The sequence below is a fragment of the Chinchilla lanigera genome, unplaced genomic scaffold, assembly GCF_000276665.1.
Source record: "Chinchilla lanigera isolate Chin_1 unplaced genomic scaffold, ChiLan1.0 scaffold00012, whole genome shotgun sequence".
Lineage (NCBI taxonomy): Eukaryota > Metazoa > Chordata > Mammalia > Rodentia > Chinchillidae > Chinchilla > Chinchilla lanigera.
Genome location: NW_004955413.1, coordinates 24,453,573 through 24,467,066, shown reverse-complemented (window position 1 = coordinate 24,467,066; position 13,494 = coordinate 24,453,573). Strand labels below are relative to the sequence as shown.

The following is a 13,494-nucleotide window of genomic DNA, read 5'->3' as shown; positions in this document are numbered from 1 at the left end:
TTTTGCGTCGTGCTCCCCCATCTGACCGTCCCATCGTTCATCCATGCAGACTGCGCCAAGCACCTGCGCTGCAGTGTCTCTGGTGTCGCAGGCCAGGGACCAAGCCCAGCCTGGAGGTGACAGACACGGCCTGCCTCTGCAAGGAACATGCAGACTGGCAAGGAAAGCCGCCTGCTTACGGGCTTTTTAACCCCCTCTGAGGAGCCCAGGAGCAGGGACACAGGAAGCTGTCGCTTCCCGGTGGGCTGGCCAGAGCCATGGGAGCCACTCTGGAAGAATGACAAGGGGTGTCTGGCAGGACAACACGGCAGGTTGTTCTAGTCCTGTGGAGGTGCGGGGCATGGGGTGCACAAGAGAACAGCTGTGGTCATTCTGATCGAGGACATGTGACAGCAGGAGTCTTAGGAGGTGGCGCTCTCAGGATCAGGGGCCAGCCCCCAGAAGAACAAGGCAGGTGGCCTGGCCTGCAGGTCAGGTGAGAGCTCAAAGCTGCCTCCACAAGGAGACTGAGGCGCAGGCTCCCGATGCAGGCGCTTGGGCTGAGTGCAACACAGCGGCCATCGAAGACACCAGCTTTAGCACAACAGGGCTGGGCCAGATGCTGAGCGGTGGGGTGTACAGCTGCAGGCTGCTGGGAAGGCACAGCTGGCTAGGGCAAGACACTCTGCCCTACCATTTCATGGAGGGTGCTCAGCGCTGCTTTTTTTGTATGAGTGTGGAGTGAATGAATGTGATGTTTCCATTCAGTGCTCTCCCAGAGCAGTGGACGACTGTGATCCCGGACGGTACAGGGTGGGCTGGGAAGCCAGAAATGGAGGTGGAAGGTAGAGACAGGGCTGCACGAGGTCAGTCGGTCGTGGAGAGCTGCAGAAACGGCAGTGCCGAGGCTGGGAAGTGACTGGGCAGTGGGGGGTGTGGGTGGCCATAGCCACAGAGCAGGGGCCAGGCACGCACTGGGGCCCTAGGGTTCTCATCCAGGGGTGGTCAGTGCTTTTTCTGTTGCTCTAACAAAGCACCCAAAGCTGAGTACTTCCAAAGAAAGGAGATTTGTTTCGCTCACTGTTAGACAGACTTTTCAGAGGCCAGAAGTCTAAGATTGGGCAGCCCCGTTCATTGGCCCCTGGTGAGGGCCCCTTTGGGGGTGTCTGAAATGGTAGTGGCATCATGGTAGAAATGCATGGGGATCACAGGGAGAAACAGAAAGCCAGGGAGCAGGGAGAGATGCCTCTTGTTCTTTTTGTTCTATAGTTTGGTTTGTTGAGAAAGACTATATAGTCCAGGCTGGACTTGAACTCAGTACGTAACATAGGGTGGCCTCAAATTGCAGTAATCCTCCTGCCTCAGCCTCCCAAGTGCTAGGATTTCAGGTGTGCACCACCTGCTCATTGATCTTTTTATTGCAACTTCTTTCGGGGAGAGTAACTGCAAGACCAGCATGGATCCCTTCCACAGGCACCACCCCCACTGGCTCATCGCCTCCCACTCTTCAGGCTTGTACCAGCTTTTTTTTTCTTTCCGGTACTGGGAATTGAACTCACGACCTTGCACTTGCCAGGTAGGCACTGTGCCGCTGAGCTAAATCCCCAGTCCCTGTACCAGCTCTTAATACCGCTGCACTGGGGACCCCACATGAGCACTGCGGGAACAAACCATGGAGACCAGGTGGCCATTGCAGCAGCCCCAACGCCTCTGAATACCTTGTGGTTTGTGAGCAGTGCCAGGTCTGCGAGGCCTCCTCTTCCCGGGATCGGTTTACCTTCTAGATGTCCCTGGCTCCTTGAGGGGTAGAGTGAGGGCCTGCTCAGTCCTTGGGCTTTGTTACCTAAAGCCTGAAGTCCTGTATTGCCCCTTCTGGCTGGAGAGCTTTGAGCCCCTCATGTAGATATGGGTGGCCACATTGGCACCATCCATGGTATATATTTTATTGGTGCCTGGTGCATGCCAGGAACTGTAACACACATTGACACACTCTGCCCTCTGCAGCCCTGGGAGGAGGGTGTCACTGATCGACCTCTCTTACAGATGAGGGGATGCTGCAGGCTGAAGTGGCTCACCCATGGTCACACAGCTGGTCAGTAGCACAGTCACCCAAACCCCAGCATCCTGGCTCTAGAAACACCCTCTTTCCTTACTCCAAGGCCTGCTTGCAGGCTGACAAGCTGGGCAGGGCACTGATCCCTGCCTGCCATATGCCATTGGCCCTGGCTCCTCTTGTTTGAGCTCCCGGAGAGTGCTTGTCTTTCTGTGTACCTTAGGATAGCATTGATACCGCTGTTCCTGGCACGAATTAATCATTTACTGCTGACATTTACTGCCACACATGATGTTTGATGGACCCAGCAGCCCCTCACTGGTATCTTGGCAGACTCACGGTGGTACATAGCAGAAAGGGTGATCCAACCATGTGGGATGCATGCCCTTCGTGTCCCTGAGGGGGGCGGACTTGGGACTCTGTGGCCAGGACTGTGCCATTGAACTGGTTGTTAAGAAACCTCAGAGGACCTATGTCCGGCCACGTCCCCGGGGACCACTCCTTCAGTCACCCACCCCTAGCCCTCAACGTCGAGCAGAGTGACAAGCAGCAGGTGTCCTGACAGCCAGTAAAGATGGGTCCCAGCATCCAGAGACGAGCGTTGTCACAGGACCTTGTAAAACTCTGCTGTCACCACCTCTGTGTACACATCGCCTCCGCACAAGGGCCCAGCGCCCTGTCCCTCCGGTGTTCCCAATGCCCACGTGGTGCTGGGCACACAGTAGGTGCGCTGTGCACACTTGCTGGCTAGGTGGTGAGTCCACGGTCACCGAAGGGAAAGTATGAGGGTCCGGAGGACGTGAGCAGGGGAAGGTGGAGAGGAAGGAGGGCTCCGCAGGGGAGGGCCCGGCCCAGCAAGGCACAGAGGGACAGGGAGGGCGGTGAGCTGCGGGCCTGTCGGGGAGCACTGTGTAGAGCAGGAGACACCCCTCAGCCTGGTGGGCCATTTTTGATCCAGGACCCCCTTGAGAGTCCCAAGGGACTTGTCCTCTGCCAAATGCCCTCCACACTTCTGCCTGCAGGTTCAAGGGCTTTGAGAGCACGCCGAGCTCAGCCACAGGCCTCCTGTCCTGCTCCGCCCCGCCCCGCCCCGCCGGCTGGAGGCTGCTGGGCAGCTCTGGCCCAGGCTGTGTCCTGGAAGAAGAGAAGACACCCCGTGTTCACGCTCGGGTGCCTGGCCACCTTGGGCTCCGTCACTCTCTGTGATCTGTCTGCGCCCAGGACTCTTCCCTCTGTAGCTCTAGCCTTTCTCCCCTGGGGCTGGAGGGGGCACAGGAGCCCCTTCCCCTCAGCCCTGACCCTCACTTCTCTGGTATGCCACTGCTCTTGCCCACGACCCGTGGTTTAGGCCCCAGCCTGTGGAATTCTGACCCGCAGCAAAGCATTTTCATTATTATGCACATGTGCTCCTTTTTCTTAAAAACAAAAACCAAAACCCCCTCCTGATGCCACTTTCTCCCCAGGCACTGCCAGTGTTCAGCTGCCTGTATTCCTCTTCTGTTCTGTCTCTCTAAACTTGTCAGATAATGAACTCTCACACCCATACACATACAGCTCGGATTTATCAGACACCCCTGTCACCGGCCTTGTCAAGAAATAGAACAGCCCAGCCACCTCCCCCCGCCGCCAGCGCGCTTCTGGCCCCTCTGTCCTGATGAGGGTGACTGGAAGCCTTGCGTGTTGCTAGCTGTGCTGTCGCCTCTGCTCAGCCCTTGGCGGTGAGAGTGTGTGCTGCGGTTTGTAGCTGCGTGAGTCAGTCGGCACAGGAGGAGCCCGCTGTAGGACCGCGGTCACACTGCAGCCCGGCCTGACTGTGTACACAGCAGTGGTCCTGTACAGTTTTACTGCCCAGTGACCTCATCTCCGTCCCTGCTTCTGTCAGTACGCCGAGGTTTGCACAGTGACACATTTCTCAGAACATGGCCCCGGCGCTCGGCAGCACAGGAGTGTATTGTATCACGGTTTTATTTATTCGCAGTGCTGCTGATGGAAGTTTAGATTATTTCTTGCTGTCTCTTGGTGCACGTAGTATGCATGCGTCCCTGCCCCACAATGACCTCACCGGCTTTAGTACATAAAGGACAGTTTACCTACAGTGAATAAGGTTCTGCTACTTTGTATCCTCTCACACTGGGTGTTTTCCTCTTTAAAATGTTTAGTTGTTGTCTTGGGCACCAGTAATATGTTGTTTTAGTTTTAGTTTGCACTTGCCTCGTTAACAACAAACTTAAGAGCTTTTCTTTTCTTTTTTTTTTTGGGGGGGGGTCCGGGAATCGAACTCATGACCTCAGGCTTGCCAGGCAAGCACTTGTGCTGCTGAAGAGCTTTTCTTTTTAAAAGACCCTTTTGCTAACCATTTCAGTATCTTCTTCGATGTGTGTGTGTGTGTGTGTGTGTTTGTGTGTGTGTGTGTGTGTGTGTTCCAGGTATACACCCTCTGTTGTTACACCTTACGCACAGCGTTTGCCTTTTTATTCTCTTAACGGTGTCTATTGATAAACCGGTGTTCTTGGTTTTAATGAAGTCGGATTAATTCCCCTTCTTCTTCATGATGTGTTTTTGTGTCCTGTGTAAGAAAGACCTCTTTCTAAATGCTTTCAGCAATAGCCCCTTTGTTCTGCTGTTTTCTGGAAACCAATATGGGTACTACTTCTTTCTTTCATAAATATAAGACTCCGTGGGCGAGCCCATTGGAAGCCGGAGTGTTGATGAGGGTTTTAAGGTATTCTTTTTTTTTTTTTCAATCAAGAATTGAACTCAGGACCTCACGCTTGCCAGGTAAGTGCTGTGCCGCTGAGCTATATCCCTGGCCCAAAGGTTTTAGAAGATGGACGCAGGGTCTGACAGGTGCCGTTTGTCAGGTTTTCTTTCTTCTCATCAGTTTTAGTGTTTTCAAGTAGTTTGTCCATTTCATCTAAGTTTTCAAATTGTGTAATTGTTCATAGACCCCGTTTAATTTGTGAGGGACCTAAAGGCATGGAACTTGGGGTTTTCTGTGTGTCTTGTTTGATTTTGCCGGAGGTTTGCCAATTTCTAAAACCTTCAAAAAAAAAGACTTCTGGCTTTTTTCCCCCAGTACTGGGGATTGAACCTAGGACCTTCACACTGAGCTCCGTCCCCGACCCTTTTTGTTTTTTCTTTTGAGACAGGGTTTCACTAAGTCACTCATTTGCTCAAGCTGACCTCAAACTTTCAATCCTCTGCCTCAGCCTCCCTGAGTGCTAGGATTACAGGTGTGTGCTACTGCACCTGGTTTTTTTTTAGTTGTTGGTCTTTTTATTTTACTGATTTCTGTTTTTGCTTTTAACTTATGTTCTTTTTTACTATGTTTACTGTTCTTTTTCTGTCTTTTGGAGGTGAAAGTTTAAGTCATTGTTTTTTATTTTTAGTCATTAACTCTACCTTTAAGCACTGCTTTAGTTGCATCCTGAAAATGTTGCTGTGCTTTTTGTTTGTTTTGTAGACAAGGTCTCACTGTATAGTGCAGTCTGGCCTTGAACTCACTATGTAACCCAGGCTGGCCTTAAACTCATGATCCTCCTGCCTCAGCCTCCCAGGTACTGAGATTACAGGCATACACCACCATATCTGGTTCCATTATGCTGTATTTTTGTCATTCAACTAAAAGTATTTTCTAGTTGGTTATGGTAGTTCATGCCTATAATCCCAGCATCTTGAGAGACTCAGGCAGAAAGATTGCAAGTTTGAGTCCAACCTGGGCAACTTTGCATTTTTTTGTGTTTCATTTTAGTTAGCTTTATTGAGATGTAATTTATAAAAAATAAAATTAGCCCATTTTAGGTGAACCGTTCCTGGGTTTGATAAAGGTGTCACCATGTAACCACTGCCACAGTGAAGATACAGTCTGTCCCTGTTGTCTCTCAGATTTCCTCTGTGCTCCATCAAAGTAAATCCCATATCCACCCTGGCAGACACTGAGCTGTTTTCTGTCACTGCAGTTTTACCTTTAATCATAGAGCATGAGGTTTATGAGTCTCGCTCTTGTACTTAGTATAGTGCTTTTACAATTTATGATTGTTTTCTGTGTTTTCACTTCTTATTAGCTTGGGATTATCTACTCTGCTGTAAAAGATAGATTATCTATCTTTTATAGTTGGTTCTTGTTGTTCTGTTTTTTGGTAGTTCTGGGGATTGAACCCAGAGCCTTTTGGCATATTAGGCAAGCACTCTACCATTGAGCTACAGCCTTAGTCTTTTTTTTAAAAACCAGATTCTTGGGGCAGGGAATATAGCTCAGTGGCAGAAGTGCTTGTCTGGCAAGCCTGAGGTCATGAGTTTGATTGCTGGTACAAAAAACAAAAACAAAAACAGATTCTTGTTACTTTGACCAGGCAGGCATTCAACTTGAGATCTTCCTGCTTCAGCTTTCCAAGTATCTGGGATTATAGGCATGTGCTACCACATCTGGCTACATCCTGCTTTTTTATGTATTGCAAAACAGATATTGCCCTGTTCTTGTAATCTTTTCAGTCATGCAGTCTTACATCCATCACTGACATGACACTTTACTGCTGACATTTAGGTAAAACAATACTCACTTAATTCTGATCATGTACAAGGCCAGAGATACGAGGTTAGGGCTCTCAGGTGTGATAGTTAAATTGGAAAGAGGATAGGGTAGGGCTTTGGTTGAAGAAAATATAAAAGTATCACATGATGGAGGAAAAAAGAAAGGAAGGAAGAAAAGGAGAGAGAAGAAATGAGGAAGGAAGGGGCACGAGGGAGGGAAAAGGAGAACCTTTCAAGTGTGAAGGAGCCAGCTGATCTGCAGGTGGTGACCTGTGCGAGGCAGGGCTGGCTTGGGACAGGCTGCACCCTGGGGCCAGGAGGGCCCTGTTGGGGCTGCAAGGCTTCAGACTTCTCGGGGGTGAGGCTCTGGGCCCTGGCTCATCGCTTAGCTGCATCTGTCCCGGATGCAGACTCTTCCAGCTGGAGTCAGAGGCCGAGGCCCTGGTGAACTTCGAGCGGTTCTCCTCTCAGCTGCCGCCCTTCTATGAGAGCTCCACGCAGGTCCTGCACACCGAGGTCCTGCAGCACCTCACCGACCTCATCCGCAGCCACCCCAGCTGGTCCGTGGCGCACCTGGCCGTGGAGCTGGGCATCCGCGAGTGCTTCCATCACAGCCGGGTTATCAGGTGGGTGAGCTGGGAGCTGGACACGGGTACTTCAGGGTGTGGATGGGGTGTGGGGGTATGGGGAGTCATCCAGTTCAGCCTCAGTTCCCTTTCTCCCTGCTTTCCTTCCTTCCTTCCTTCCTTCCTTCCTTCCTTCCTTCCTTCCTTCCTTCCTTCCTTCCTTCTTTCCCTTTCTCCCTTCCTCCTTCCCTTCTTCCCTCCCTCCCTCCCTCTGTCCCTCACTTCCTTCCCTCTTCTTTCATTCTTTCTTCTAGTACTAGGGATTGAACCAAGGCCTTCACACGGAGCTACATCCCCAGTCCTTTTTAACTTTTTTTTTTAAATTTTGAGATAGGATCTCACTGAGTTGCTGAATTGCCCAAGCTAGGCTCAACTTCGCACTCCTCCTGCCCCAGCCTCCCAGAGCGCTGGGGTTATAGACACCACCATGCCCTGCCCAGCTCCATGGTTTGAACAAAAAGGAGCCCCGCAGCCCCTAGATTAGAACATGAGACTGTTGACTAAAGTCAGAGTTGGAGCCGGGCATGGTGGCGCATGCCTGTAATCCCAGCACTTGGAGGCTGGGGCAGAACGATCGCTTCTAGTTCAAGCCCAGCCTGGGCTACATAGTGAGTCCAGCCCAGCCTGACCTACACAGTGAGACCCTGCCTCCAAAAAGTAAAAAATAAAAAAACCAAGTCAGGAGAGCCATAGCATTTTCTGGTACTTGCAGGGGCCTAGCCATGGGAGCTGCTTCCCACCCACCATGAATTTGGACCCCCAGCCCCCAAGAAGTGTCATCCTGGAAAGAGGCTGTGGGACGTGTGCTGGGTCACTCAGCTGCAGAGGGCTGAGCAGCCCCGATCTGGTGTCTGCTTTCAAAGATGGGCCCAAAGCTCACAACCTCGCCGCACTTTGCAGTTTACAGGCAGTATCCTGGACCCAAAGGTGACAGTTCTGTCCCTTCCTAATACAGGTGCAGCAGGTACGGTAGATAAGGTCTTGAAGCTGCAGAGGTTAAGTGCATTGCCCAAGGTCCGGGAGATTCTTGCATTCTGTGACCCTTTCCTGTGTCACTCCCCCACCTACTTCATGCTGGTGGCCCTGGGCATGCGCCTCCTACAGGTGGGCAAAGTAGAGTAAACCTGAAACAGATCACATCAGATACGTGAGTGGAGACTCAGCCCTGACGTCGAGCCAGCCGGGACTTGGAGCGCGGCCTGAGTGCTTTTGAGAATGTCCCAGTTTCCTAGCCTTTTTTTGTACTTGGGTCCTCGGCACCCCTGTCACCTGGCCCCTGCTTGATCGCCGCCCTGCCCCCCGCAGCTGCGCCAACAGCACAGAGAATGAGGAGGGCTGCACCCCCCTGCACCTGGCCTGCCGCAAGGGCAACGAGGAGATCCTAGTGGAGCTGGTACGGCACTGCCACGCCCAGATGGATGTCACCGACAGCAGGGGAGAGACCGCCTTCCACTATGCCGTGCAGGGTGACAGTGCCCAGGTGCTGCAGGTGAGCTGCGAGGGGCAGGGTGACAGGGCCTGGCCGCACTTCCTTGTGCACAGCACTCTCCCTGCGCCGCTGGGCTCAGATGTCCCTTCGGGCCTCCCTCTGTCCCACGTCTTGCCTCGTGAGACCTGGGCTCTTCTGTGGAGGCTGCACAGCTCTCCCCAACTTTTCCTGCCCGGCACTTGTCTCAAACCAAACCCAATGGAACACCCCCTGGCCCCTGTGGGCATTTGAGCTGGGGCTCATCCTCCTGTTCATTTGTTCACCAGATTATTATTATTTTTTTTAATCATGGGCAGATAAGTGGAATAATATTATTAAAGAACTATTGCATGTGTTAGGGTGAAAGGAAATGCAGAATACTGGCTGAGGTTTTATTGTCTAGGATGAGCAGGTCCTTCGGAAGCTTGTGTCCTCTTTGTCAGGATGTCAGGGTTATTCTAGGAACTAAGGATCCCTGTTTATGCTGGGTGCCCCCAGGAAAGGGTGTTCCCCAGCCACCAGGGCAGGCTGGGCCCCAGACTCTACCAGAGTCGAGTCGGGTCATGCTCCTTAGCTGCTGGCTCTCCTGGGCCCAGCACCTCTGAGTGCTTGGCCCTGCACGGAGTGTGGGGAGTGATCTGTGACCTAGCTAACCCAGAATGGCCCCTGGGCTGGGCACATTGCCCTCCACTCCTCACCAGGGGGACCGAGGTTAAGCCAAGGTCAGAAATGTGCCCACTGAGGGCCACAAAGCTGTGGACGAGGCTGGCCCTGGCTTTCGGTTAGGCGACAGCCCCTTGCCCTCCTGTTGTGTCCCCGGCTCACCTGCAGGTGGAGGCCCTACTGCCACAGGTGCCCAGTGGTTGCGGTTAGCCTCAGCTCTCCTCACAGTTCTGGTATAGGTGGGTTCCACACCCACAGGTTCAGGCAACAGAGGACAGAAAATACTTGAATACACCCTGTACGGAACACGTACAGACATGGTGCATTCACAGAGCATTCACAGAGCATCTGTGCTGTCGCCTGGACTCTCAGGGCGATGTGAAGTACACAGGAGTGGGTGAGGCTGCAGCTGCTGTCCCAGCCCCTCAGGAGGTTGAGGCAGGAGGGCCTTGAATTGGAGGCCAGCCTGGGCAACTCATTGAGTCACTGTCTCATAGAGAGAGAGGGAGAAAGAAAGACGGTGAAAGAGGGAAGAAAGAGGACGAATGAATGGGCAAACTGGAGGGTCATACGAGGGACTTGAGCACCCATGGATATTGGTATCTGTGGGGGTGAGAGGTGCCCTGGAGCCTGTCTGCAGATACCAAGGGACAACTGTGTTCTTTTGTTTTTGTTTTGTTGAGGGGCTTGCTGTGTAGTTCAGGCTGGCCTGTGTTCACTGTGGAGCCCAGGCTGGCCTCAAACTCATGGTGATTCTCCTGCCTCAGCCTCCAGAGTGCTGGGATTACAGGTGTGCACCACCACACTTGCTTTAAATTTCTTGACTGAGAAATTTTCATAGGAGCCGCTGTCATGCCAGAACAGCACCGTCCCTGTCCGCACTGGTGCCCTCAGTTCTTCCTTTCCTCCACAGCCTCCTCTCTCTGTCACTCTGAGTGCTCACCAATGTCACCGTGGCGTCAAGCCTCCCTTCTCCTTTGGTCCCCAGAGGGGGTGGCCTGGTGGGTCAGGGAGGGGCACACGGGTTCTTTGTGGAGCTCCAGCCCACCCACATCCCACTGTCAGCTCCTAGGGAAGAATGCGTCTTCCGGGCTGAACCAGGCGAACCACCAGGGGTTGACCCCGCTGCACCTGGCCTGCCAGCTGGGGAAGGAGGAGATGGTGCGTGCGCTGCTGCTGTGCAATGCGCGCTGCAACGTGGTGGCGCCCAGTGGCTACCCCATCCACACGGCCATGAAGTTCTCCCAGAAGGGGTAAGGCCGCCCGCCTGGCTCACAGGCGCAGCCCCCAGGTCCTTTGCCTGCCGTGTAATCACATGGTGTATTTTTATGGAGTGGCAGGAGTTCTTCATAAAGCTTGTGTATTAGCCCTTTCTCTGACAGGATTTGCAGATTGTCTGCAGTGATGATGTTGCCTCTTCACCTTTTTTGTTGTTTCCTTTGGTGTACAGCAGCTTTTTAATTTAATGTAGTTCCATTTACCTATTTTGGCCTTTGTTTTGCAGTGCTGGGGATTGAACCCAGGGCTTTCACACTAAGCGCGATCCCCACCCTTTTTTATTTTTTTATTTTGAGACAGGGTCTCACAGAGTCAGTAACTTGCCAAGGCTGGGCTCAAACTTTTGATCTTCCTACCTCAGCCTCCCAGAATGCTGGGACTGTAGACATGCACCTCCTCACCTGGCCACTGGTTGGTTTTGTTGCGGCTTTATTTGCAGGTGATATTTGCGGGACCTACACTCGGTAGGTCCATGTGCCAGGCTCCTACGGCCTGGCTTGGGAGGTGCTGCGGAGTCAGCGAGGTAGTGAAAGAGAAAATCCTGATGATGCTGATGTGCCTCACAGGTAGAAGAGGGCTTTATTTGCAGCTTCACCTACCCTTGCTCGGTAGGTAAAGTCCTGAGTCCTGGCCTCTCCTCACTGCCTACGGCTTCCCTCCCTGCCCAGGTGTGCTGAGATGATCGTCGGCGTGGACAGCAACCAGATCCACAGCAAAGACCCTCGCTACGGAGCCAGCCCCCTGCACTGGGCCAAGAACGCAGAGGTAGGTGGAGTCTGAGGAGAAGTAAGCTCTGCATCCTCGGTGCCTGTGGGCGGGGATCCTCGAAGACTCTCATGATGGCACTTAGGAGCTGGCTGGGGGGCATCCTGCCTCGGTCCCTTGTGCCTCAGTTCCCTTCGTCCATGCGCCAGGCTCCTACGGCCTGGCTTGGGAGGTGCTGCGGAGTCAGCGAGGTAGTGAAAGACAAAATCCTGGTGATGCTGATGTGCCTCACAGGTAGAAGGGGGCTTGATGATGGCCGTGGCGATGATGGGTCTGGCTGTCCCCACATAGCCACCTGGCGGGGCCTCCCCTCTGAGCTGTGTCCTAAGCGTGGCTCCGCCCTCCTGGGGGATGGGGGCCCATGGGTGATTATCACCAGGAAGCACAGCTCATTGGTGCACTAGGTCCTGGAGGCCAGGAGGGAGGAGGTGCCTGCCCCTGAGGGAAGGTCCAGGGCATGGGGCACTTCAGGGACAGGGCCCAGGCTGCCTTTGCCAGAAGGGTTGGGCACTGTTCACTCTAGGAAGCACCAGAAGCCTCTAGAATCAGCACGTCTTTGGTTTTTTGTCCCCCAGTGCCTGGGGTGCTGATGAAGGAACCAGGGCCCTGGGCATCCCCAGATCTGGGGTCTGCACCCAGATGCCCATTGCTGGAGCTTTCCAGAGGCTGGCACTGAAGGCCACTCAGGGAGGAAGTGGCCATGCCCAGGTGCTGCGGGCCAGGTGCCAACTGCTCCCGGTGCCGACTGCTCCTGGAGGACTGGCCCTGACCCGGCCCCGCCTATGCCCTCAGATGGCCTGCATGCTGCTGAAGCGGGGCTGCGATGTGGATGGCACCAGCGCCTCGGGGAACACGGCCCTGCACGTGGCAGTGATGCGCAATCGCTTTGACTGCGTCATGGCGCTGCTGACCTACGGGGCCAACGCGGGCGTGCGCGACGAGCACGGCAACACCCCGCTGCACCTGGCCATGTCGGTGAGCCGCCCCTACCCGCCTTCCTGGCCCCGGTGTGGCACACAGGCGGCCTGCGGTGTGTGGTCACTGTGGCCCTGGGCGTGACAGCGCCTGCCAGTCTCCATGTCCTTGTCCTGAGGATGAATAGCAGGCACGTGCACTGCCTGGCAGGGAGTGGATGGCCCCACAGATGTCAGGGCTGCTTCCCCTCAACCCAGGGAAGAACGCTGCCCTGCGACGGCTCTCGGCTCCCTGGGACATCGCAAGCCCCTGGACAGCAGAGCCACTCACCGAGCAGGGTGGCCGTGGCAAGCCAGGGGGCACTTGCCAGCTTTCTCGAGTGTGGCTGCTGCCCTTCAAGCCCCGACTGTCTGCTTAGGCAACTACAGTGCAAAGAGATTACTCCTGGGAGAGGCTGGCGTTGCTGGCGGGCACAAGTGTATGCCGGCTTGCTTTCCACGGTGACACCGCGCAGACGTACATCAGTGCAGCAAGTCCGGGTCAGAGGCCGGGGAGACCCCTGGGGCCCTAAAAGAAGTCAGAGTTAGGACAAAGGGAGAGACATCCTGTTCTGTAGCAAAGGTCGCAACTGCTGCAGAGACATTGTTGCCCCACTAGGCTGGAACTATAAATAGGCCTTGGACGATTTTAGCGCTGAAAGAGCCCTTGAAGGCTCTGGTTCAGTAGTTCCTGAACTTTCTGGCCCATCCGGTCTCTTTCTACTCTTCATACTGAGGGTCCCAGAGACATTTTGTTCAGAGGGATTTCATCTAGCTAGATTTACCATTGCAGAAGTTTGAGATATTTCCAAAATACTTATTAATTCACTTAAAATAACTGTAGTAAACCAAGCACGTGGCAAGCAGCAGTGATGTTTTTATGAAAAAAGAACTTTATTTTAAAAAGCAAAAAAAGAAGTGATGAGTGAGAGGAGTTGGCATCATTTTACATTTCTGTGAATCTTTTTAATGCTTACTTCACAGAAAACACGATTCTGTCTCCTGCTGCACTTCCTCAGCTGCAATATGTTGTTTAGTTGAAAACTGTGAAGAAAAGCTGGCCTCGTGTGGCTGTGTAGTGGGAAATGATACGTAGTTAGACCTTGATAGACCATGGGGAATAGTCCTTTGATATTACACCAAAAGTTGACACTGGCGGGTTTTTTGGCTTTTTTTTTT

General features: G+C 53.3%; 1 protein-coding gene across 2 annotated transcripts in view; it reads left to right on the top strand.

Annotated features, from left to right (window-relative positions):
- Pla2g6 (phospholipase A2, group VI (cytosolic, calcium-independent)) overlaps positions 1 to 13,494 on the top strand; it is a 50,638-nt gene that overhangs the window by 15,163 nt on the left and 21,981 nt on the right. For both annotated transcript variants that reach the window (XM_005379242.2, XM_005379243.2), the window contains exons 4-8: positions 6,973 to 7,188; positions 8,494 to 8,677; positions 10,385 to 10,572; positions 11,266 to 11,362; positions 12,155 to 12,337. In XM_005379242.2, coding sequence (XP_005379299.1) covers positions 6,973 to 7,188; positions 8,494 to 8,677; positions 10,385 to 10,572; positions 11,266 to 11,362; positions 12,155 to 12,337 — 868 coding nt within the window. The remainder of the gene's footprint in view (positions 1 to 6,972; positions 7,189 to 8,493; positions 8,678 to 10,384; positions 10,573 to 11,265; positions 11,363 to 12,154; positions 12,338 to 13,494) is intronic.